The sequence below is a fragment of the Leucoraja erinacea genome, chromosome 22 (assembly GCF_028641065.1).
Source record: "Leucoraja erinacea ecotype New England chromosome 22, Leri_hhj_1, whole genome shotgun sequence".
Taxonomy (NCBI): domain Eukaryota; kingdom Metazoa; phylum Chordata; class Chondrichthyes; order Rajiformes; family Rajidae; genus Leucoraja; species Leucoraja erinaceus.
In genome coordinates, this window is record NC_073398.1 from 29,125,404 (window position 1) to 29,150,388 (window position 24,985).

General features: G+C 39.6%; 1 protein-coding gene across 1 annotated transcript in view; it reads right to left on the reverse strand.

Moving 5' to 3' along the window:
- Nucleotides 1-3,471: 3,471 nt before the first annotated feature.
- Nucleotides 3,472-24,985, reverse strand: part of copg2 (COPI coat complex subunit gamma 2) — a 39,773-nt gene continuing 18,259 nt past the window's right edge. Inside the window, exons 12-24 of the mRNA XM_055653379.1 lie at nt 23,358-23,546; nt 21,219-21,314; nt 20,422-20,665; nt 18,533-18,608; nt 17,636-17,739; nt 17,153-17,278; nt 14,124-14,189; nt 12,835-12,974; nt 10,858-11,029; nt 9,954-10,051; nt 7,584-7,719; nt 6,031-6,129; nt 3,472-4,583 (exon numbers count right to left, since the gene is read on the reverse strand). Coding sequence (XP_055509354.1) covers nt 4,453-4,583; nt 6,031-6,129; nt 7,584-7,719; nt 9,954-10,051; nt 10,858-11,029; nt 12,835-12,974; nt 14,124-14,189; nt 17,153-17,278; nt 17,636-17,739; nt 18,533-18,608; nt 20,422-20,665; nt 21,219-21,314; nt 23,358-23,546 — 1,677 coding nt within the window. The 3' untranslated portion in view covers nt 3,472-4,452. The remainder of the gene's footprint in view (nt 4,584-6,030; nt 6,130-7,583; nt 7,720-9,953; nt 10,052-10,857; nt 11,030-12,834; nt 12,975-14,123; nt 14,190-17,152; nt 17,279-17,635; nt 17,740-18,532; nt 18,609-20,421; nt 20,666-21,218; nt 21,315-23,357; nt 23,547-24,985) is intronic.

Here is a 24,985-nt window from a genome sequence, read left to right on the forward strand (position 1 = left end):
TGGGCAACAGTTTCAAAATTGGCAAATAGAACACATACAAATTAAGAGATTTTTTTGGCCGTCAGATCATAGTGGTTTCTTCTGATTATTCTGAGGAATTTGAGAGAGTATATGCAAAAGATAAAGATAATCAATGATAAAACCAGTAACAAGATTTTGGAAGAAGCTGCTTTATTGAGGTTAGCAGCCAATGGAGTTGTGCATTCACTACACTTGTGAAGGAAAGCTCAGTGCCAGGAGGACGGTCTGTTAATTCCTAAATTTAATTTCTGTCCAATTTCATTTTATCCCTTTCACTCATGATGGTGTAAGTTAAATTCATGTCACCTAATTTTCAATGCAAGACTAAATTTAGTTATAGAGATTAGATTTTTGTTAGTTATAGTTTTCTAAGGAAGGTTGTTGTATTTGTAATACAGGAAGGATCCACTAGATTGATTTCTGTATGGGTGAGGCTAGATTGTCATTTTGAGTAGAGTAAACTAGGCCTTTGCTATATAGTTGAGAAGGATGAGGTGATCTCATCAATACGTGCAGTATTCTCACAGGGCTTGACAGCACATTGCAGGGGTGATATAAAACTAGTGATACAATCTTTCAGGATAGAAGTGAAAATAATTTTCTCTACCCAACATAGGGTTGCCAACTTCTCACTCCCAAATAAGGGACAAATTCCGACGGCAATTTGTTGACCAACTCGGCCGTGGCTGGGTGAATGATGAGTTGGCCTGGGTGCTGGACTGCACACAAAGTCCAGCTGGCGGGCCAGCTGAAGAGTTTTGGCGTAATGTCGGGCTGGGCTGCCGACCGACGGGGCCACGGGCGAGGCGCTGCTGCTGCACTTCATGGGCAGCACTATGTCAGGACAGGTGAGGCGGGGCTGGACGTGGCGCTCCGACCCGACAGTCCCCTGGACATGCGTAGTAGCAGTCAAATACGGGACAAGGGAGGTCCCCTATGGGACAAACTAATTTAGCCCAATATACGGATGTTCCGGCTAATATGGGACAGTTGGCAACCCTATCCCAACATGACAAAGTACAGGGAGTTACTGAAAGAAAATGCAGAAGATAAAAGATTAGTCATGATATTGCTGAATGGCAGAATTGGTGTAAGAGGGTGACTGAGCTGGTCCTGCTTCTAATTACAACAAAATTAAGGGGTAATATAATTTAGGTCTTTAGCAAGAAAGTGTATCCATTGGTTGTGGTGGATTGGGTTAAGCAAGGAGATCTAGTACTAGGGAATGTAACCAGAGAACAAAAGTTACCTCTCCTGCCTTAGTTTAATCATAAGATTGATAAACAAGTCACAGTCTACCTGAATGGTAGAAAAGGGTGTTGGCTGTGTGTTCTTTGTTCTTCTTTGTAATCTTTAATAATTAACACTTCTGCTCATTCACCAGTAAAATCTGATTTGAATTACTTTGCTAAGCAGTTAAAATGAGTGATCTTTTGTTACTGAATTAAAATATCTACAGGTACATAGCTTATAATGCCTATGAGGAAAAAAGACAACGTGCTGGAGTAACACAGGAAGTTAGACAACATCGCTGGAGAACATGGATAAGTGATGTTTTTGGTTGGAACCCTTCTTCAGACTGATCTGGTAGTTAATGAAATTAATGAGTTCTGCACGGGTGCAGGGGGCAGCACCGCTGCAGTCTTTGATGTAGCAGAGAATAAGTTGAGGGATGGTTGGAGTGTACGTTTGCAACAAGGACCTTTCGACACAACCACCAAAAAGGTATGCGTAGCTGGGGCCCATGGCTGCAGCTTTAACTCAAAGAAAGAGAGGAGTCAAAGGAGAAGTTGTTAATGGTGAGGACAAGTTACACCAGTCGGAGGAGGGTGTTAGTAGAGGCAAACGGTTTAGGTTTCTGTTCAAGGAAGAACCAGAGGGCCTCGAGTCTTGTGAGTTCAAAAGAGGTGAGATTGGAGTGGGTAGGGGGAGCGTAGAAACCAAGGCATGATGTTGCGTCAGCAGTTGGAAATAAAGGTCCAGAGAGGGCAGAAGACCAGCGGGGCGAGTCTGTTAGGAGGAGGAATGTTAGACATGAGAAGGGACGATTACTAAGAGGCAGAGAAAAAGGCCTAGAGGAGGTGGTGACAAATACTGTAAATGCTTGACATCACAGTGCATTTGCGGCATTCGGTACACTCTGCGAACCAGTGGTGAATTCTCCAGCCTTCAGGCAGTCATGAGCGTGGCTGAGTCATGGACAGTCATTGGAAGGATTGGTCTGGAGGCAGGCGAGCTTGTGATTCTTGGTGGAGATCAAGTAAGCAAGGAAGTGCTTGTTGAATGTGTAGATTCAGGAGAGGATAAAGTGATGTTTAGGCCCATTGCAGGTCTGGGTGACGAGGCCCAGAGCTGTGGGAGAGACGAAGCAGGGGCCTGCTGGGGCCAGCACATGGCAGAGAGTGTAAAAAGCAAGACACAGAGGAAGAACCGGTGCGAGAAGCGGTGGATTGAGCGTAAGTACCTGAAATCCTGATTGCGCCAAACTGGGAGGCCTATAAATGGAGCTGGAAGCCACGAGGCACAAAATAGTGGTGCAGACAAGTGGTGAAGAAAGATATGTGGCTGAGGTGATGAGTCTGGGTGAGGGGAACCACAAAGGGAGAACAGTGATAGTCTCGTAGAACTTTCTCCAGAGAGAAGAGAACTTCAAAGTCGGCAAATCTTGAGGATATTTTATAGTGGAGCAGTAAAATGGATAGGCCTAGGTTATAATGGTTGTTTTCTCCATGTATATAAAAAACAAGTCCATTCTGGATTTTAACCGAGTTTAAACTCTTTCTTTGGTACACATGTTTTCCTGCTTATTAACTCCATAACTGCACATCAGGTATCAAAACTCGAGCTGACATACATTTTCAAAATGTTACACTGCTTAGTCAGCCTCTGTTCTGGAAAGCAAGGTCAATATTTCGATATGCTTTAAGGTTAATATTCGAGGAGGGATCCTATCTTTTAAAAGTCAAACAAACTCCTTTATGTTTCTACTTAAGATTAACCAGATGTGTTACTTGAAGATGCACAGGATAAAAAAGCAGAATTTAATGCCACAGCTCCTTGGGGTTCTTAACTATTTTTCACAGTATTTTGAGAGGAGCATTTCATTGATTATAATTATGTAAATCCATGTTACTTCGAAATACTTCCCCAATTTTACCTGCTCACTCAAACTCCCAGTAATTGTAAACTGAAACTTCATACCTCCCTCACTCTTGTTAATTTTGTGTGAGATCGTTGCCCTTTGTAGAGGTTAAAGTAAGGCAAATAAAGCATCCATCTGCTCATTTCTGTTTTTTGAAGATCTTTGACATGTGGCAGGGTGGTTTAGATTTTGCTCATTGATGGTCTGTTTACTCAGTCAACATGGTATTGTACAACAGTGAAAATTCACTTTCCATTTATCAAAGGGATGTTGTGTACATAACATTTTTTTCAATACAAAACTTATTTTGATGAACAACTTATTTCAAGGATAGCCAAAATTGAATGGGGAGAAGGCAGGCACGGGTTATTGATAGGGGACGATCAGCCATGATCACGATGATTGGCGGTGCTGGCTCGAAGGGCCGAATGGCCTCCTCCTGCACCTATTTTCTATGTTTCTATCAACAATGGCATACAGTAAACTCCAGTAATCCAGCATGTTTGTGACTTCGGTGCTGGACTATTGAGAACAATGGCCACAGTGAGTTTAAATGGAGCATGGGTACCAGGGTGTGAAAAGGGAACACAGGAATCAGCACCTGGAGAGCTGGAAAATGAACCAATTTTATTGCTGTTTAGTGGATTATTGGAGGTTTACTCTATTTAATTTAAATTATAATGAAACCGAATGTATGACTTTTGTACACAATAAAAATAAACAGGTCAAATCTTTCTGTAAATATTCACATTTATTCTTTAAACTAAATGGATAGTTTTTAATTCCTTAACATTTGACACACTTGTAAACATTTGCAAATATCATAGATTGAAGGAATATTCAGCCATACTCTGTATGTAAAGCAACACCTTGCTGATTGTAATTCAGACATCAAAAAATGTACTTTTTGGATTTTCCCTTGCCTTTATTGCAACAAATATGGAACTGATTTAAAAAAAAAAATAATTCTTAAGGGAAGATTTGGCTCTAGGATCTCCAGACGTTAAAAACTTGACACAAACCACATGCAAAAACTAAAACAGCCCAAAAATAAAATTTCAGCAACATTGCTGTTCATGGGTAGTTCACGCATTTGAATTTTGGTATTGACTGGGCTCCAACAATGCTGCATGACAGTATTTAACTTGGTGCAAACTGAAAATTCTCTCCCAAAATCCCAGTTTAAACGTTAAATATTATGTTTAATTCACTTTAATTTAGTCTCCAGTAAGTAAAATATACAACATTTCCTAATGGGATAAACTGAAATGGATTAAACCAGTGTGAACTTAACCAACAGAATTCAGAATAACATCCACAGCCATCTCTATTTGACTTCGGACAGTCACTTGCATTGTTACTCCTTCTGCCACTACTAATCTGGCACGTACAAGGACATCATAACCACCTCTGAAAACACCTGCAATTAGATGGGCATAAATATATCATTTAAATTTGGTTTCCAAAATAATAGAATCAAAGGGTACATGCTCATGATCTAACCAATTCCAGTATTATTAGAAGGAAACAAGAATGATGTTATAGACAAAAAAACAATTCATTTCTACTCCCACACATAAATGTTTAAACCAATTATTTTGTGACAATTAATCTGTGTTTCACATACATACATAAAAAAAAAGTAGGCCAGACAGTGGATTATTTCCTACAGAATGCTAATGGTGATGTCATTTCTCCATTGATGGAAATTAGGTAGGAAATTTGGCTTCCACGTGTGTGGAATGAAGAAATAGACTCCTTGATCTGTCAATGATGAAAGAGAATTGGCTAATAGAAATAATTTAGTTTTCAAATCTTGATCTTGGTTGCATGGCAAAAAAGTAATGTACAAGCTTGAAGACAAAAAGTAACATTAACCTAAGAGTTTGGGATAATTATTTTATGGAAGTTTAAAATTGGTATTAAAAGACAAAACGATAGGAATTGGAATGTGGATAATGTTTTAGGAAAATGTTGTTTGCATTGTACAGTCCATGGATCAAGGGGAAATTGCAACTTCTATTTAATCATTACACCACTCTACACTTTTAAATTCAAACAAATGAGGCTGGGACATTGAGCAGGCCACACTTATGATTTTTTCACATCTTGTAGGAGGAATGAAGGAATGCTAATTTGATGTTTAAATTTTAGTAATTCCATCCATATTCAGCTTCACTCCAGTAATTGCCAAAAACATTAAGTATGCTTCTATCATCAGTATTCAATGATTCTGATACTTTTCATAGCATTTCTCCAGACTGCAAGTTCACTTCTATCCAATGCTCAAATGAGTATCCTCTCATCTTAAAATTCCTCACCCAACACCTATTCTCCCCGTTTCATGCTTTCCCAACACTTTAAGTTTAAACCCTCATTATTCCTTTTAACTTCTTTCATGTACTTAATCCAATTCAATTCGACGCAAGTTCTTTCTGTTGCACAAATCTCTGAGGATTATGCATTTTCCAACTCTGGTTTCTTCCTTCATTCCACATTCCTAGCTCTCCTTTGCTGTCGGATCCAATTTCTGCAATTTCCACCATAAACCTCTCCAATTATACTCAAGGCATTTCTCATATCTTTAACCAACCTTTCTATCGACTTCATAATCAGCTTCTCTGCCTTGATTTTCATTGCTAACTGATTACTTCTGTAAAGTGTCTTTTTCATATTTGTTAGATTAAAAGGCCAAATAGTCTTTAAATTATTAGCCAAATGAATATAGTTTACAACTGGAATGCCCTTTTGCTTTTAGCTTAGACATTAAGAATACAAGTAAAATGCATTTGAAAAGTTAAGCTCTCATCCTTTGTTTACAATATTATGTATAAGAAGAGTTCCCTGGAGTTATAGAAGAAACATACCTGCCAGGTAGAGAGTGTGGGTGTTTTTATTTGGCAGTACCTTATCTGATCTTTCACATGGCTGCATACCGAGGATACGAATTATATTATTCACAGCCTCTTAACGAAAGAAACAAGTAGGTTAATAATTATTGTTGACATGAGGAACAGCAGATGCTGGTTTACAAAAAATGCTGGGGTAACTCAGTGGGTCAGGCAGCATCTGTGGAGAACATGGATAGGCAATGTTTCAGGTTGTGACCCTTCTTCTGATACATGGTTATTTATCAGCAATATTCTTTGCTGAATCACTGGACAAAAATGAAATCAAACCCAGGGCTATACGAATGCTCCCTTATTCCTTATTCGTATGTTGGCATTTATACTTTGAACTTGGAAATGGTTTAATAATATTTACCATGCATATTTTTTTATTCATTCCATCCCTGAAGTTAAAATGACAAGGTGGTATGTGAACACCACTAGTTTTATCCCAGGATTTAAAAATGTTTCCTGAGTGGTTTGAAACTTTCTGTTAAGAACACTTTACTGATGTGAATTATTGTCCCCCACCTTACTAGCACCACTTTTTTTTTACCATTCATACAATGGGTTGGTCCTTGTAAGCCTTGCTCCTTGTGCTCCATGGATATTCTGGGGAAGAATTTTGCTATAATTTTGACAGATTGATAATTATCCACAAATGCTGCTGTTTGGGTTAGTTTAGAGATACAGCGCGGATACACCTTTGGCCCACCGAGTCTGCACCGACCAGTGATCCCCACACATTAGCACAAGCCTACACATATTAGGGACCAAGTATACAAACCCAAGCCAATTAACCTACAAACCTATACGTCTCTGGAGTGTGGGAGAAAACCGAAGATTTTGGAGAAAACCAACGCGGTCACGGGGAGAGCGCGTGGGTTTCTAGCGCTGCAAACGCCGTAAGGCAGCAACTCTACCGCTGCGCCACCATGCTGCCCACAATTTTTTTCTCATGGCACACATGCATAAATTCTGCACATATGCTATAATAATATCCACATGATTTTACTTGTTTGCCTTCTCAACCACAATGTCTATTTTAATATTTCAAAAACAGTAAGTTCCTTTTTTGAAGTTCCTATACATTAAATGAGCCCCAAATTTGAAACCAGTCCAATTTCCACAAATGTTTTACATTTAGAACTGGTTATTTGATTGATGCACAGACAAGTTCATCCTATTAGACAGAATGATAGACACTTTCTCCCATTTAATTGGCTCATTGTTATATTGCACTATCTTTGTAGGACATTACTCGGTTTAAATCTCAGTCTAAACTACTCTTATCTAGAGTGGCAAATAATTTTCTCAATATTAACATGCAAGTTTGGACAAACATAGGGAAAAAGATAAATCAGGGAGAAATCCTTCCCATATACAAAGTGACCAGTCAGATAACTGCAAAATGTATCGTCTAGGTTCACATAAACATGACATTGGAATACAATTATTATTGGGGGAACAAATCAAAAGATGAGTGGGAATAAAGTACTAGGCTGCAATAAAGGATCAACTTGCTCACTTACCATCCAACGTCTTCACAGAAGACAGTGCAAATGTTTCTTCTTTCTGAAACTCATCTACTTCGTCCCAAGCAATTGTAAAATTGGGCTTCAAGACCTTCAGTATGTGATCAGAAACAGTCACTTCCAAGTCTTCTAACTAAACAGCAAAAGAAATGTAGTAAGCTGGATTCAATCTTGTTTATACAAATGAGCCACTGAACTGATCGCACTAATGGATTCCACTGTCAATTTATTACTTCTATTAAATGCACGAATGAGATGCCAAATAATTAGGATTCTTTTCATTTTTTTTGCCATTATACTAAAATGTATCCCTTCTAGGAGCACGTACACGAGTTTGGCAGAATGATGGGACTAAAAACAGTAATGAGACAGATGAGAATGTTGAAAGATAGAGGAAAACACTACTGAGGATGACACTATTGAATGCATAGACATTGAGAATGTATAAAGAGTTTTTGCGCAGTTTTTGTTTTGTGTATATTTTTTATTTTGAATTAAGTTTATTTTTGGAAAAAGAATCCTGGTAAAACTTGAAGGTGCCTCGTAGCTTCTTGCTCCCATTCCAATCTTTCTCTCCTGTAACACCAACCTCCCCTCCTTATCCCCCCCCACACCCCGCGCCCCACACACACACTCCCTTCCCCTGATCCCTGGCTGACCTTGCATTAACTTCCTACATTCCCAACGCGAAAAATCCTTCAACAAGCTTTACAATTCACAACTACGTATTTCTTTTGGACTCACACGTGTTTCTATCCAACCATCTATCTGTCTATCAGGGATTCCCCTCGTCTGAGGTCATCTGTGATTTGTCCAGCCACCTTTTCTTTCCCAGTTTTCTTTCCTGCTCCTCCCTACAATCAGTCTGAAGAAGGGTTCTGACCCAAAACATCACATCCATTTTCTCCAGATATGCTGACATAGAAACATAGAAAATAGGTGCAGGAGTTGGCCATTTGGCTCTTCGAGCCTGCACCGCCATTCAATATGATCATGGCTGATCATCCAACTCAGTATCCTGTACCTGCCTTCTCTCCATACCCCCTGATCCCTTTAGCCACAAGAGCCACATCTAACTCCCTCTTAAATATAGTCAGTGAACTGGCCACAACTACTTTCTGTGGCAGAGAATTCCACAGATTGGCAGAGAATTCCACAGACTGACTGAACTGCTGAGTTATTCTAGCATTTTGTCTATCTTTATCTCGAGACAAAATGAACACCATCTTTCACTAGGAGAAACTTGGTTGTGTCCGTCAGCCACCAATGATCCTAGCCCCAGGACATCACTGCAGTTACGCAGGGCAGTGCCCTGAGTTTGGTTATCTTTGGCTGTTTAATCAATGACCTTCCTTCCAAAATAATGTAGAAATGTGCGTGTTTGCTGGTGATTGCACAATGATTCAATTCCATTTGCAACTCCTCCACAAATTATGTAACCCAGACCTGCATGGTGCATGATCTAGACAACATTCTAAGTGGTTAATAAATGATTTTGCAGTATAAAAGTGCCAGGCAATAGCCATCTCCAACATGAGGGAGTTGAAATATTTACTCCTGACAATCTCCTCACTGCATCCCCACCATTAATATCCTAGCAAAAATTCAACTCAAATAATTACACAAATATTATGACTACAATAACAGCTCAGAGACTAGGTACATAAGTGACACGCCCCCGACAACAAGGCCTTTCCACTATTGATAAGGCACAAGTGAGGAGCACAATGAGATACTCTCCACTTGCCTGGATTAGTTCAGCACCAATAACGGTTAGAAGCTTGACTCCATCCAGGACATAGCAGCCCCCTTTATTGGCATCTCTTCAACCATCTCAAACTTCTGTTCTGTGCACCTCCAATGGTTAGTGACTGTAGTGTGCACTCACTATAAAATATACCCCAGATACACATCTAGGCTAATCTGACAGCCTGCTACCTCTATCCACAAGAAGGACAAGAACGGTCGGTGCATGGGAACACCACCATCTACAGGTTCGTCTCCAAGTTGCACAACTTGGGAATTTATCAACCATCAGCTAGACCTCACTATTCAACAGGACTGGGAATAATTTCAGAAGGACTGCAGTGGTTCAAAAAGGCAGCTTACCACTACCTTCTCAAGGACATTTGGGGTGAGAAATGTTAGTGATGCCTAGCTATCAAAAATGAATTAAATCAAGAATATTTTTGCTCAATTAAAAGCATTTAAATTTGTATACTCTTCTTTGTGATTCTATGCATTAAAGTTCCTGTTTTATATCCAACCTGGCTATTACTTCCTTCTTGTAGTTTGCAATTATGTTTTTGTAATGAAACACTTCCAGTCCCAAAACAAGGTTGATAACCTTGTAGCACATCTACTTACCACATACTCATCATCATAACCTTCAGCTTCTGGCAGTCCTGTACTGGGGCCATAATCCTTCATGACAAATTTCATTGTACAACTGAATGTACAGGAGACTAAGGAATAGCCAAAAACAAAATTTCAGAAGAGGGCGGATGTTGAAAATTTAAAAATAGCAGTAGTTAACTGAGTTTGCTTTCAATCACCGAGACACTCACTTTGAATCCAACTGAGGAGACTGATAAAATCTCCAGTCTATACTGTCGACACAAGGACCTGCAGATGCAGGTTTACCAAAATAAGATGCAGAGCGCTGGAGTAACTCAGCAGGTCAGTGGCCATCTCTGCGAACATGGATAGATGACATTTCAAGCTGGAACACTTCGGCAGACTGATGCAATCAGTCAAAGTACTTTCAGAAACAGATTGAAACATGGTCCCCACACAAAACATCACCTATCCATGTTCTCCAGATATGCTGCCTAACTCGCTGAGTTACTCCAGTATTTTGTGTCTTTTCCAGTCTATACTGGTTGTTGAGAGTTCCAAGAAGAAAACATCTGAAGCATTTTTAACCAAATTGATTGCAACAACAGTGCCCTCCATAATGTTTGGGACAAAGACCCATCATTTATTTATTTGCCTATGTACTCCACAATTTGAGATTTGTGATAGAAAAAAATCACATGTGGTTAATGTGCACGTCCACTGTCACTATAATGTAGGAACTCTACATCTAACCAATTCGGTACTTGTAAACCTAAGATGCCGTACATTAATTGAGTGCCATCATGAAATCCCTTTTCTTAAGTGAAAAATAACTTTTTTCACCAGCACTCTCTACCACTACCAAACTGCAGGTACACAAGTTATTTTCGGAGTCCCCAAACCACATACCATCATATTCCCAGACAATATTTACCTGCTGTGGGATCATTCTCGGGTAGCATCACCAGTGTGTAGCAGGTGCCAGGTTGGTTAAAGCGAAGAGTTGGCACCGGGACAAAACAGCCCACCTCATATGCATCCGAAGGCTCCACCTCTATGGTGACCTTCTCTAGTAATTGGTCATTCAGGGTATTGGTACAGTCAAACTGAATGAAAGCAATATGGGACACAGAATGAATTAGTTCAGCTGAGTTGCTGGTTGGCCTACGCATATTAAATAAAAAATATCACACAGGTTTCATGGAGTTCATTGCAAGTAATGGCAATTGATGCCTGCCCCTTCGCTGATATAACTCATTCTATATGTAGTTAGTACATTAGAGTGATGATAAGCCACAGGGCTTACATTTATTTGCAAAATGACATTATTTACATGTGTTCCAAGAACTAATCCTTTAAATGAAAAATCTATTTTCTGCTCAAAGTTTATCTGCCAGTGTGTGATAGGCTGTGGAAACAAGAAGCCATTACATTACTGGCTACAGAGACCTCTACTTTTAGAACACCAGTAACATCAATGTAGTGAAAACCTAAGGTACACAAAAATGCTGGAGAAACTCAGCGGGTGCAGCAGCATCTATGGAGCGAAGGAGATAGGTAACGTTTCGGGCCGAAACCCTTCTTCAGTGAAAACCTAAGGCTGTTAAGTAGAAGTCTATACATTGACTCAGATGCACGAGGAACCAAGGGCTTGCTGTTGGGTTTATTTTCCTTTACATTTAGGTAAACTGAGAATCTAAAGATAAAAATGTTTCCTTGTATAATTAAGCCTCCTATGTCTCCACATTTGATTGAACATTAATTAGTAAACATTGGAGTATTATAAGACTGACATATCCATGACTGGTTGAAATCAAGCCAACTGCATTTTAAGGGAAGTTATACTAAAACACCATCAAATGTGCTGTACTTACAATAATTTGAGAAAAAAAAATTGCAAAAAGAAACCATTTTGAGAATGTATTTTAAGAATTAAGTAGAGATTTAAATATAAAATAATTGAAGGGCCACTTTTTAAAGATATTTAGTAGCAAGGAGCTGCAGATGCTTGTTCATACTAAATGCTGGAGTAACTCAACAAGTCAGGCAGCATCACTGGAGAACATGAATGGGTGAATTTTCGGATCAGGACCCTTTTATCTTTTTATACAAAATATATATTTTTAACAATATAATTTTTAAATAAGAATTAAATATTTTTATAAATTATTTAAAAAATATAAATAAAATATCTTTTAAAGATTCCTTTCTACCACATCACTGATAACCTAACATTTTGGCCAATAAATTACTATAATGTATGTCACGTTATGTTTGGTCCATTTTCCCTTCAAAACTAGTTGTGTCTTGCCCTCCCTTGTTGGAGTCCCTATTTGATTTTGGATGAATAATATATTTATTTATTGTTTGGTTTGCATTAATGTGCCTGTGAAGGCAAAGCAAAGTCTTGACCCAAAATATTGCTAATTATTTTCTCCCCTTCGATGCTGCTCGATCTGCTGAGTTCCTCCAGCAATTCGGTTTTTGCTCCAGATTCTAGCATCTGCATTCTCCTATCAATCTCTTCCTTGACTATACTCAGCAACTGAGCCGCCCAGAGCCCTCTCTGGTAGAGAATTTGTAAAATCCTCTACCTTCTGACAAAGAAACTCTGTTGTGAATGGAACTCCTTTTATTTTAAATCTATGAACACTGACTTTTGACACCTCTGCTGAGAGGAACATCAAAAGTCCACTGTTAGGATCTTCAGAATTTTTACATGTTTCAATCGGGTCACCTTTCATACTACTTTAATAACACAAAATAAGCCCAGTGTCACAAGTTTCCAAAGATTCAATACTTCACTTTTTACTTCAGATTCACAAATTATCGTTCCATACCATCAGTCATGAACTGTGAGGCTTAAATTCAAGTTTTAACATAGGGTTCAAAAGCCAAAGACATTGATTACCTGAAAAACCATATGATTTTGGAATGTGTGCTTGATACAATGGACCACATATTCAGTCTCCGGTTCTGTGAGCTGTATGAGTGGTGAGGATTTGAAGAGTGGGCCAAGATGTTTGAATTCTGGAATAGCTGCAAGCTGTTCTGTGTACAAATATTGCCGATTTAGAAAATAAACAAAATATGTCACATGAAGTCTGTAACTAATTATAAAGAATTATAAAGCTTCTCATTACATTTTTGGCAGAAGAGGTCTTGCTGTTAAAACTGTTTATCATCTGGAAGAGCCTCCAATTATTGAAACCTATGCACATGTCTTTGCACGCCTCGTCCTTCATGTGGCTTTCTGTCATTTACTCAAACATTCTGTAACAGTGAGTTCCACATTCTAATCACCTATTAGTTTCTCCCGGAGTGTGATATTGGATTTGTTGGCAACTAGTCCTGGTCTCATCTACAAGTTGAAGCAGATCTGTGTATAATCTATCAATCACTTTCATAATCTTGATGACTTCCAGCAATCAACCCCAAAGTAATTGTTCAGTTATGGTTCTAGCTATGAAGTTATGTTATATTTATTATTGTCACGTGTACTGAGATGGAAGATAAAAGTATACCATTCTCCAGTGTGATTGTATTTTTATAATGTAAAATTCAGAATTATTCGTAGTATTATTCCCAGTTTGGGCCAATTTGACAGGATGCAGTCAACTTGTATTTTACGTATCCTGATAATATAGAAACTACTCAGTTTACATAGGGGTTCCATTCCCAAGAATTGTCTACAAGCTCATTTCTAAGTAAGTTAGAAATGGGTATGTTTTCTGTGGCTACCCTTATCATATTGCTCTACACATACTTGCTATAAATCTTTAATTCCATTGAAAAATCTCTACTCAGTAAACTATTAGATATATTGTATCCCGTCATTAATGAATATCATTAAACATTTTGTTATTGTTATTTTTCGGTCTTAACAATGTTTTCAAAATGTTTGGGAGACTTTCGTAAGTTAGGTCATTTGTAATCGAGCCCCTGTAGCTTTGATGCACTTTTCCTGGCTACAGGCCCATTTTCAAAGTCAGAAAACCTTTCACTATATAAAAATATAAAGACAAATAGGGCTCATGACCACAGAATCCTACACAGTTATGATAAGAAAATATTACACCAGACATCCAGACATCTACTGAATGGATTTATGCCTTAATAATGGCCTGCAACCAAACACATTATAAAATGAACAGAATAACGCAAAATTAAAATCAATTTTTAGTCAGTGTTTATTGATACCTTGGAATATGTCTTGATGCAATGGCATAATCTTCTCGAGCTGTTTATTCGCAAAAAGGGCAAATTCTGCAAAATTACACAGTAAAGGCAGTTTATTGGACACCACTTTCAACAGCAAACTAAGAATGCAAGTACAGGTGCACAACCTTTTATCCGGAGTTCCGGAAACCGAAAAAAACTCCGAAAACCGGCCATTTTATCCAGATGTCGTCTGCGCACCAAAGCTCGCGTTGGGCGCCAAACTTGACCCGAAACGACCCACGGTCAACCCAGGTCTGTACTACTGTAGCGGCTGCCTCCTCCCCGGAGACCGGGAGACGCTTAAACATCTGTAAATCATTGCTTAAATGTTAGTCAGTTAGTTTGGAGGGCTTTTATGTGAAGGGGGGGTGAAGGGGTAAACTTTAATTCTTAGTCCCCTACCTGGTCGGAGAGGCGGGGAGCGGTCAATGCCTTACCAGGTCGCCGTGCAGTAAGCTCCGCAGCGCTGTGGCCGGTGGGGCTGCGGGCGGCGCCGGGTTGTAGCTCTGACCCCGGCAACTCTACCCCTGGCTGCGAGGCGCTCCAAATCCAGCGCGGCCCGCGGCCGGACGCCCCAGCTCCGCGAATGTTGGGAGTCGGCGGCGTCGCAGCGCTGGGAGCGGGCGGGCAATGCCTTACCGGGTCGCCGTGCGGCAAGCTCCGGAGCGCTGTGGCCGCCGACTCCCAACATTCGTGGAGCGTCGCTGGATTTGGAGCCGCGCAGCCAGGGGTAGAGTTGCCGGGGTCGGAGCTCCAACCGGCGCCGCCCGCGGCCGGACGGAGCCCCCAGCTCCGCGAGGTTGGGAGTCGCCGACAAGGTAGGGGACTAAAAATTAAAGTTTCCCCCTTCACCCATACTCCACCACCACCACATAAAATCCCTCCAAACTAACTGACTAACATTTATGCAATGATTCTCCCGGTCTCCGGGGAGGAGGCAGCTGCTCCAGACTTTTCAAGCCGCCCGCGCTACCTACCTAATCTACGCTAAAAATCTTCCATTCGGAAATCCGAAAATGTCCGAAATCCGACAAGTGTCTGGTCCCAAGGCTTTCGGATAAAAGGTTGTGCACCTGTAATATTATAAGCATTATCAAGGTCCCTATTATCTCACTAAATGATTCTGAGGGACATACTACTAAAATTTTAATTTACACAAATGTTATGAAAGGACATATTAATGTAGTAAACTGCCCCTTGTTCTGGATCGGCGAATCTGAATTATAAACTTCAGAGAACATGTTGTCTTGATTCCCTGCATATCTCTGTGCTACCGTGAAGGTCAGAGAGAAGCAGCAGCCAGAAGCAGTGAGAGCGAGTATTGGCTGGAAGTAGGAGAATCAGAGGGGAAAAAGATTTTAAAAGAGCGGCAAAGGCCCTGTTCAAATATGAAACGTGAAGGTCGGAGAGAAACAGCGGCCAGAGCGAGTATTAGCTGGAAGTAGGCGAGTCAGAGGGAAAGAAGATTTAAAAAGAACGCCAAAGGCCCAGGTTCGCGTAATTTACAAATTAGTCCTAAAGTGGTTGATTAGGTTACAGATAAAGAAATGCAGCTGTAGCATAGGGACCTTGTTGAGGTGAGGTGCCTTGGTGAGTAAAGTGTGAGTATTTGGCTTGAGAGCCTTCGGCGAGAAGGCTGAGGCAAGGAGGCTACTACACTTGGCCAAGTGGGCGGAGGAATAGTTGATGGAATTTATTGCAGAGACGTGTGAGGTGTTGTATTTTGAGATGTCGAACAAAGACAGGACCTACACAGTAAATGGTAGGCCTCTGTGTAGTGTTGTAGAGCAGGGGGATCTAGGAGTAAAGGTGCATGTTCCATGAAGGTCGAGTCACAGATAGATAAGGTGGTCAAAAAGGCTTTTGGCACTTTGGCCTTCATCAGTCAGAGTATTGAGTATAGAAGTTGGGAAGTCATGTTGCATAAGACGTTGGTGAGACCGCATTTAGAATATAGTGTTCAGTTCTGGGCACCATGTTATTGGAAAGATATTGTCAAGCTTGAAAGGGTTCCAAAAAGATTTACGAGGATGTTGCCAGGACTAGAGGGTGTGAGCTATAGGGAGAGGTTGAGTAGGCTGAGTCTCTATTCCTCCATGGAGCGCAGGAGGATGTGGGGAGATCTAGAGGTATACAAAATCAAGAGAGGAATAGATCAGGTAGATGCACAGAGTCTTTTGCCCAGAGTAGGATAATCGAGGACCAGAGGACATAGGTCCAAGGTGAAGGGGAATAGATTTAATAGGAATCTGAGGGGTAACTTTTTCACACAAAGTGTGCTGGGTGTATGGAACAAGCTGCCAGAGGAGGTAGTTGAGGCTGGGACTATCCCATCGTTTAATGAACAGACAGGTACATGGATAGGACAGATTTGGATGGAAATGAACCAAGCGCAGGCAATTGGGACTAGTGTTGCTGGGACATTGTTGGCTGGTGTGGGCGAGTTGGGCCAAAGGGCTTGCTTCCACACTATATCACTCTATGACTCTATGACAGGTATTATTGTCAGACTCAGCGCAGCTTCCCTTATTAGTGTCTTGCAAGTTCTCTCATTTGTCAACAAGTGAGCCTAGCAGGTGTGATCATTGCAGTACGTTACATGAGCCTGTTGGAGGTCACAGATCACAATTGAGTGTTGGCCCTTTGAGTGGAACAAAGTACAGGATTGTACTGTGAGTAAAGACAACTGCCGTTTTTCAATCAGTAAGGCTGAAAAGCTTAATGCAAACTGATTTTGAAAGTTACACCTATTAATCTTCTGGAGGATTTCCAAAAACAGAAATAAAACTGCTAAGAATGAAAACCCTGCCAAATGAAGAGTTATATTTTACAAAAGATAAGGGTTATATGCTTAAAATTGTTTTACAATACGGAGTCCAATTTTCAATGAAACAGCTGAATGACATGGGATGGAAGATGATAGAAAGGCTTGCTATTTACCTGTAGTTACATCAACACTTGTACTACAATAGTAATAGTAAACTGCAGGTCACTCTGCAACTTCCTACCAGTTTTCTGCTCAACATAAACAGCATTGGCTAGGGGCACAGACTTCATGTCGAATGGTTTATCTGAAGGTGCCAAGGTATAGTGATGCAAAGCTCGTTCCAGTCCAGGAATAGATACAGACAAACCTACAGAAAATAAGCAAAAACAAAACACTTAGTTTTGGGATTTAAATGTCAATATGTTGGACCGATATAAAATATTTTGAGATATCACATTACTTTTAGTTTGTGTTCAACTAAGAAAAGCTGGCTGCATCAAAAGCAGAATAAATATATAGATGATAACATTGTGCTAACTCCCCACAATAAGGTTTTCTGGAATCGAAACCACAATGACCCTAATGCTATATTTATCAAGCACTATAATACTTAATTCAATGGTCAGAAGTTAACTAATGTTAAAAAGGGAGAGGAAAATCTATTACATTCACCAAGCATGTAGAGTTAAGGTGGTATACATATTTTTTCAATAAGTTTACTAACCGCCAGAAATATAGTTTGCGTTGAGAATTTTCTGCCGTTGTTGTAATACATTCACATAGAATGTTGCACGATCACGAACTTCATCATCACAGTCTATCATGCACCTATGAGGTGGGAAGTACGAGATCCAGATTATACTTTGTCAATCAATGGCTAAAACGATGGGAGACTTAACAAGCAGTTCAATGATCCAAACCAAGCTTCTGGAAAAGAATGACCCAGCTACATCGTTCAGTTACATTTGGTAAAGTACTTAACAAATTACAGTTTAACAATAACATGGATGAACATTTTAGCATTGCTGATTTAGAAAATTATTTATACTAACTGTAATATGCAATATTGTTAAAATGTCTGGAATTACACAAGGGTAGGATTATATAATAACAGCCTTCAACCTACTTCTTCTTTTATTTTAATGGAAATATTACAAAAAGACAATGTTTCATAACATCTGCCACGTTAATTCTGTTTCCCAATGTTTTTACAAAGCAAAAATTAGGATTTGTTTTCTATTATTTCCTTGATTCAATTGTCATTCAGTGCTCAATGAGACAGCTGGATGGCTATCCTGGGACAAATATTTTCCTTATTTCTCCAGCATGGTAGAGTAATAAGCATTAAAATAGGAGACGATCATTTAGGACACAGAACAACCACTCCAGTCCACAATCACTTCCATTGCAATATTACATTTTTCTCTGTTCAGTATAACAGATTTTGTGGGAAAGTAACAAATAAAAGCTTCACTCTTAAATCATAATTCACTGAATTTTTAATAGCTAAGCATTGACATGCTTGGAAGCTATTCAAGGGCAACATTAACGACATCTAAACTCTACAGTTTTTGTATAAAACCACGGAAAAGCCTGACTGGATAGAAGGTGTACTTCTCACCTCTGTAAAAGAACTAGAACACTTGGAAACAGCTCCTCGTTTTGGGCTCCAAGTTTTGCTAATGCCGTGACAGCAGCTGTAGATATAAATGTGATACCAAACTGATTAAAAGATCATATAACAGTAAACAGCATTACATATCATTGAACTACACTTATGTCGATTTAACAATGTCAGGTGTAATCTATCTTCAGTGCTCTGATCAACTGAGCTATGATTTAAAATGATAAGTATTATGAAAACCAAATGGTGCTGAAAATTCAAATCGTTTGCTTTGGTGGTAGAGGAGAATTGGTCAGACCTTTTTTTAATGGTCTCAAGAAATCTTGGTGTGGGACAAAGGTATTGACAAACATGAAAAAGCACCAAACTTACTGCTGGAATGTCATGAATGTAGACAGGGAAATATTGGATAAGAGAAGAATTGAATTTTTTTAATTAGTCTTGTGGCTCAAGAACATTCAGAAACAATAGATCAACCACCACCACCACCCTATTTTTGCCTGACTAAAATTATTTTTCTTTTAATATAACTCAATGCCTGTAACTCAGGGAAATAGCTGCAAGAGACTCTTTAAGGGGTATGTACAATATTCCTTACTTCAGTCCTACTCAGGTTTCCCTTCTCCGCCTGTTCCTCGGGTCCATCAGTGATTGCTTGTGGATCTTAGATGGAAGGAATAACTGGGCAGTACTTAGTTGTTGGCTTTTAAGTTAGGGGAGGAAGGATCTCCAGAGGAAATCTGGGAATCATTGGCTTAATGTGGTGATGGTGTCATGGTCGTGAGGTGATGTGATGTTCAAAACATGGCATTTAGTCTTTGCAAGGAAGAGGTCAGTTTTTCAATATAAAACTCTGCTTTTATCTGCAGGTTTGGCGACAATATTGATCCTCAGTGAGTGCAGAGCTGCAAGATCCGAGACGAGTGAATGGAGTGGAACAATTTAGACAACTAATACCACAGCAACATCTTGCAACATATAGATGGAAAGGGGTCCAGGTGGAATGGGAATAATTCTGAATTTAATTGAAAGGATTTATTATTAGGGGTAAAAAATCCCCGACAAAGAAATAAGTATAAAGGGAAAGACAGTAGAAAAAGAGCTTTGGAATTTGCTCTGGAATTCAATGAGATAAGCATATAGAAGGACTGTGGAGGCCTCAGCTGGTGTCTGATAGTGGAGTCAGAGTGAAGAAAATCAGAAAAGTCACTGAAAATAAGATAAAGTGTGTCTAACTGCATTGTGTTTGCCTAGAGGACTAGATGGACTCAATGAGCCAAAAGGCTGCTACCTTTCTGTGATTAGAGAGCATGATTATCTGATTATCCCTTGCTTAACAGGAGCTTGCATCTGAAGGAGAGATGGGGTCAAAGGAGAAGGAGGCTCTAGAGAAGCGTTTGAATTTGCACTAAACCTGGATGCATTTTGGGAACCAGATATTGGAAGGCTTTTCTGCCAAATAACGACCTGCACTACAAATCAAAAGTATAGGACACTATCTGCCAAAATGCCAAAGTGGGAAATGGAAGAAGATATATATATTTTTTAATCAGCATTGATTCAGCCCTCAGTTCTTTTGGATTTTATGTCTAGCAGTTGGACTTATTCTTGGGTAAGTCGATGGAATGTAGGGAGAATAAATTGGATTTGTGCAGGATTGTGCAGCTTGTTGTTTAATGTGGGCTTGGTGGGCGAAAGGGCTTGTTTCCACACTGTCCGACTCAATGACAATGTTCCCATCTCTGGTTTAATAAAAGGACACAAAATGCTGGAGTAACTCAGCGGGTCAGGCAGCATCACTGGAGAACATGGATAGATGACGTTTCGGGTCAACTTCAGGCTTTATAAACACTAACTAAAGAAAGATAAACAAGCAGCACACTTACCGGCTCTCACTGCTTCATTCTCCAACACTATTCTGTTGAATATAAAGCGAATGTACTTGGAAGGAACAGGAGTCCTATGTGCTTCACTGCCTAACAGGTGAAGTATACGAGTGGCAAGCACTGTGTGCTCACAGTCCTCGATAAACTCACACAAATGGGCTAGGCCGGTTTCTTTACTCTGTGGATTCTCTTCGATGACATTAATTATGCAATCAACAATTGCGCGCTTGTACTCAAACCCACCCTAGGCAAACAAATAACATATATACAAAACATTATTTTATACATTTAACACAAAAGAGAAACAGAAACATCTGTGTACTTATGAATACAGTATATCGCAACTTTCAACATTCAATTATTCTCCGTTATTCTCAGCTTCATTGCAATGCAAAAAGAGGAAGAAGATTGAACTTTATTGCCTTTTATGTGGTTGTGTGGCTTGTTGCATTTCACTTAGTATGGCTCAAACTTCACTGTACCTTAACTGGTACAGGTGACAATAAACTAACATTGAAACTTTGAAAATGTAGGTAACAATAAATTGTGCATATACATAATGTACAATGTCAAGATTACAACTCACTGTTGAGTAAGTCACACATACTCACGGATCTGGTACAACAGTAATTATTGAGTAACATATACAACACTCAGCAGCGTATCAATTCTACCGTGCTGCATCACCAACTAACAGCACATATCGGGTTGCGATAACATGAATGGCGTAGTAGGTGGAACTTATATTAATAAAGCACTACATTGGTTAGTAAGTAACGTAACCAATCTACATTCACCTCTTCCCTCAGCATGTTGGATAGGAAATTCATCATAATACTGTGTTTGCGAGGATATTTCTGGCAAAGTACGCTGATCGCCTCCACCACAACCACCTAAATAGTAATTGCATACACAATTGTGAGTAATGTGATTATTCTCTCCATTTTAAGCATTTAACTATTTATTACCCATTTCTTTACACTTTTCCAATATAGATTCCTGACAAATCAATGTCAAATGAAGAACATGACAGGTTCAATGCTCTAAATAGACATTTTCTTTCTAATTGGCTTGAGACTAACAAAGCATTTATATTTTGAATATGCCAATTACAAATGAATTACAGATTGATTGCTACAGTACCAAATTTATTCCGGAACTAATACTAGCCCTTCAATTTCTTCATCTAAAGTTGGTTGCTCTATTTTAGCCAATATGTTAACGAGCACCTCTGCCGAGAATAACATTCTCTAACAGTATCCCATGGTATGATTTTACAAATACTAGCAACGTTACAAAATTTTGAGATTTTAAAATTCAAATCTGCAATTTATCCCATCAGATAAAGCATAAAAATAAGTTTAATTTGACACCTAATTCACTTTCATGTCTTCAGTATTAAAAAAAGTTATGGCCATTTTGAAACTCGGAAATTAGCATCTTGTTCCCTATTGCTTTTCCATTGACTTAACACAAAAGCTGTGATCAAGGAGTCAAAACCCCATAACTTTCTTAAAAATCAAGAGAACTGAATGAAATGTTCAGTTATTATAGATTGAAGCATTCTGAAACAAATATGAAAGAATCTTACTTGGATGACCTGAAATTAAAGCATATAATTAGTTAGTTACCCAATTGTAGCTAATTACACAATTCAATTACTAGATCTAAACATCTATCCATTCTTCAGAAAAGGTTAACATTTTTAAAAAGCCTAAGTGTCCAAATAACATTCACACAAGAATTCACAATACAACATGATTTTTAAATCTCATTGTCATGAATTTATAGGCCAAATGGAAGGAATTTAGTGTTTAATTCCTGTAAATTAATGGGCATTTAAATCATCTTGCAAGTGGGATTTTGTGGAACGCGCTGGTTTGGAACGCTGCGGTTGTAGTGAATTTAAACCCCATATCGGCAGGAAAAATACTGCCGGTTCGTATATTTACATAATGACATTTTCGCAACTTGAAATTTTGATTAAAGGCATCCTAAGAAGCAAGTTTAGATGAAAAAATAAATGGCATACCTTGCCTTGTCCCCTACCTGAGATCCATCTTGTTGTTGGCGTTGACGGCATTTGAAGATGATTTTAATTTTACTCCAACAATTAAATTATCCAGCGCTAATATTAATAAACTTAATAAAACGGCAATCGAAACGATTTTTCTTTAGCAACTAAACAGCCTGACAGAGATCGATTTGAATAGGCTGCAGAAAAATAGCATTTTAAACCCGCCCCCCTCTCAAAGGTGCCAAAGTCGCGCACACGGGCAGCGACAGAACTGCAGCGCAGCTGAAGGTAAGTTTTGTAACATACCTACACATACTTTCTTCAAAATGTTCATAGAAAATATACAGGCATTCCCTGATTTACGTAATAGGCAACTTACGTAAACTCACACTTTCGCAAGCAATTCTTTAAGCCCAATGCTTTATTTCCGAGTTGTGCTTCTAGGTTGGCTCGGTAGCAGTATGCTACTGCACATGCGGCTGTTTCTGCAAGCCTGTCAGCTGTTCTCCTGGATGCCCACACGTAGTCTCCACATCGGAGCTCCCACGCAGTCTCCACGTCAGAGCTCCCACGTAGTCTCCACATCGGAGCTCCCACGCGGTCTCCACGTCGGAGCTCCCACGTGGTCTCCACGTCGGAGCTCGCACACAGTCTCCACGTCGGAGCTCCCACGCAGTCTCCACATCAGAGCTCCCACGTAATCTCCACGTCGGAGCTCCCACGCGGTCTCCGCGTTGAATAGTAAATTTATGCATGCGCAGTAGCACTTCCATTTATGACTTACAGAACATTTGACTTATGTGTGATTCTGCGGAAAGTAACCCTTACTGAGGGCGAATCTGCTTTAAAATTAAAACTGAGGGTTTTTATTCCCTTATTTGGATATGTTCTGAAGATTCACTGCAGGACTAGGTTTTACCTTAAATTCATCTGATATTTCAGACACAAAAGTGGAGATTTGTTTCATGTGTCGATCCACGCTACTCTCACTGCCAGTTTTCAATAGTGTAGTGATGGCTAGTGTGGCAATGCTGCGGTTTGAGTCCGTGATCATGCTCTCAAGGTCCAGATTACAGGCAGTCACGGCAGATGGGTGCCTCATTGCAACCTTACAAGAAACAAGGACAAAGATCCAGAATTTAACAAGTAGTTTCCACATATTCCTTAAATCTTCATTAAGACCATTTTTTTAAACCAAACAAAATCAAAGAAACATTCAAGGGGTTTTATTACAATTACAATATAACTGTGTATTTTTTTTAATTAAATTCCTATTCTTTGTCCATGCCACAACAGGATGGGGATGGAGAACTTAGTAACACGGTGTCAGGATAACAACCTCTCCCTCAATATCAGAAAGCCAAACAAATGAATTATTGACTTCTGAAAGCCTAGTGGAGTATGTTGCCCATGCCCCAATCAGCACCAATGGTGCGGAAGTAGAAATGGTTGAGAGCTTCAAGTTCCTTGGCGTAAATATTACCAATGATCTGTTGTGGACCAAAACACATTGGAGCCACAGACAAGAACCAATGCCTCTACTTCCTCAGGAGGCTGAAAAAACGTGGCATGTCCCCAATGACTCTTACAAACTTCTACAGATGTTTACTGTTGGGTTGCATCACGGATTGATTTGAGAACAGCTCTACCCAAGACTACAAGAAATTGCAGAGAATTGTGGATGTCGCCCAGTCCATCACACAGATCAGACTGCCCATTATTGCCTCCTTCTACTTCTTTCATCTGTACTTCACAATGTCTCGGGAAAGCAGCCAACATAATCAAAGATGTGTCTCATCCCAGTCAATCCTTCTTCTCCCTGCTCCCATCAGGCAGAAGATTCAGAAACTTGAAAGTGCGCACCACCAGACTCAGGAATAGCTTCTTCTCCTCTGTTAGACATTGGGACGTCCTACTTTAATAAACCTAAACCTAATGTCTCTGTCACCCCAATTCCATTCTATAATGGTGAGAATGTAAGACATTGGGATGGCCTACTTTAATATGCTGTTATTATAAACTCAGGCAACTATCACTGACATTGTCAGTGATTCAATTGCAAGGTATGACTGGAGCACAAGATACTTTACCATTAACTTCAAGTAATCCTGCACACAGATCCACGTTGGAGGAATAGGATCATGAGTGATAAAAAAAAACTGGCACATCAAATAGCCAGGTCAAGTAAATAATAAGGTTAAAAAATGGATCAACAGTCCAATTCAGAATTAAAGTGTACCTTTTTAGAAAGGAGGCGAGGAGGAACTTCTTTAGTCAAAGAGTAGTTAATCTGTGGAACTCATCGCCACAGAGCGCTGTGGAGGCCGTCAGTGGATACGTTTAAGACAGAGATAGACAAATTCTTGATTAGAAAGGGTGTCAAGGGTTATGGGGAGAAGGCAGGAAAATGGGATTAGGAGGCAGAGATCAGCTATGATTGAATGGCGGAGTAAACTTGATGGGTTGAATGGCCTAATTCTACTCCTATAACTTATGAACAGTCTAAAAAATAACAAAAAACCCAAGCGTTTTACACAAATATTGTTT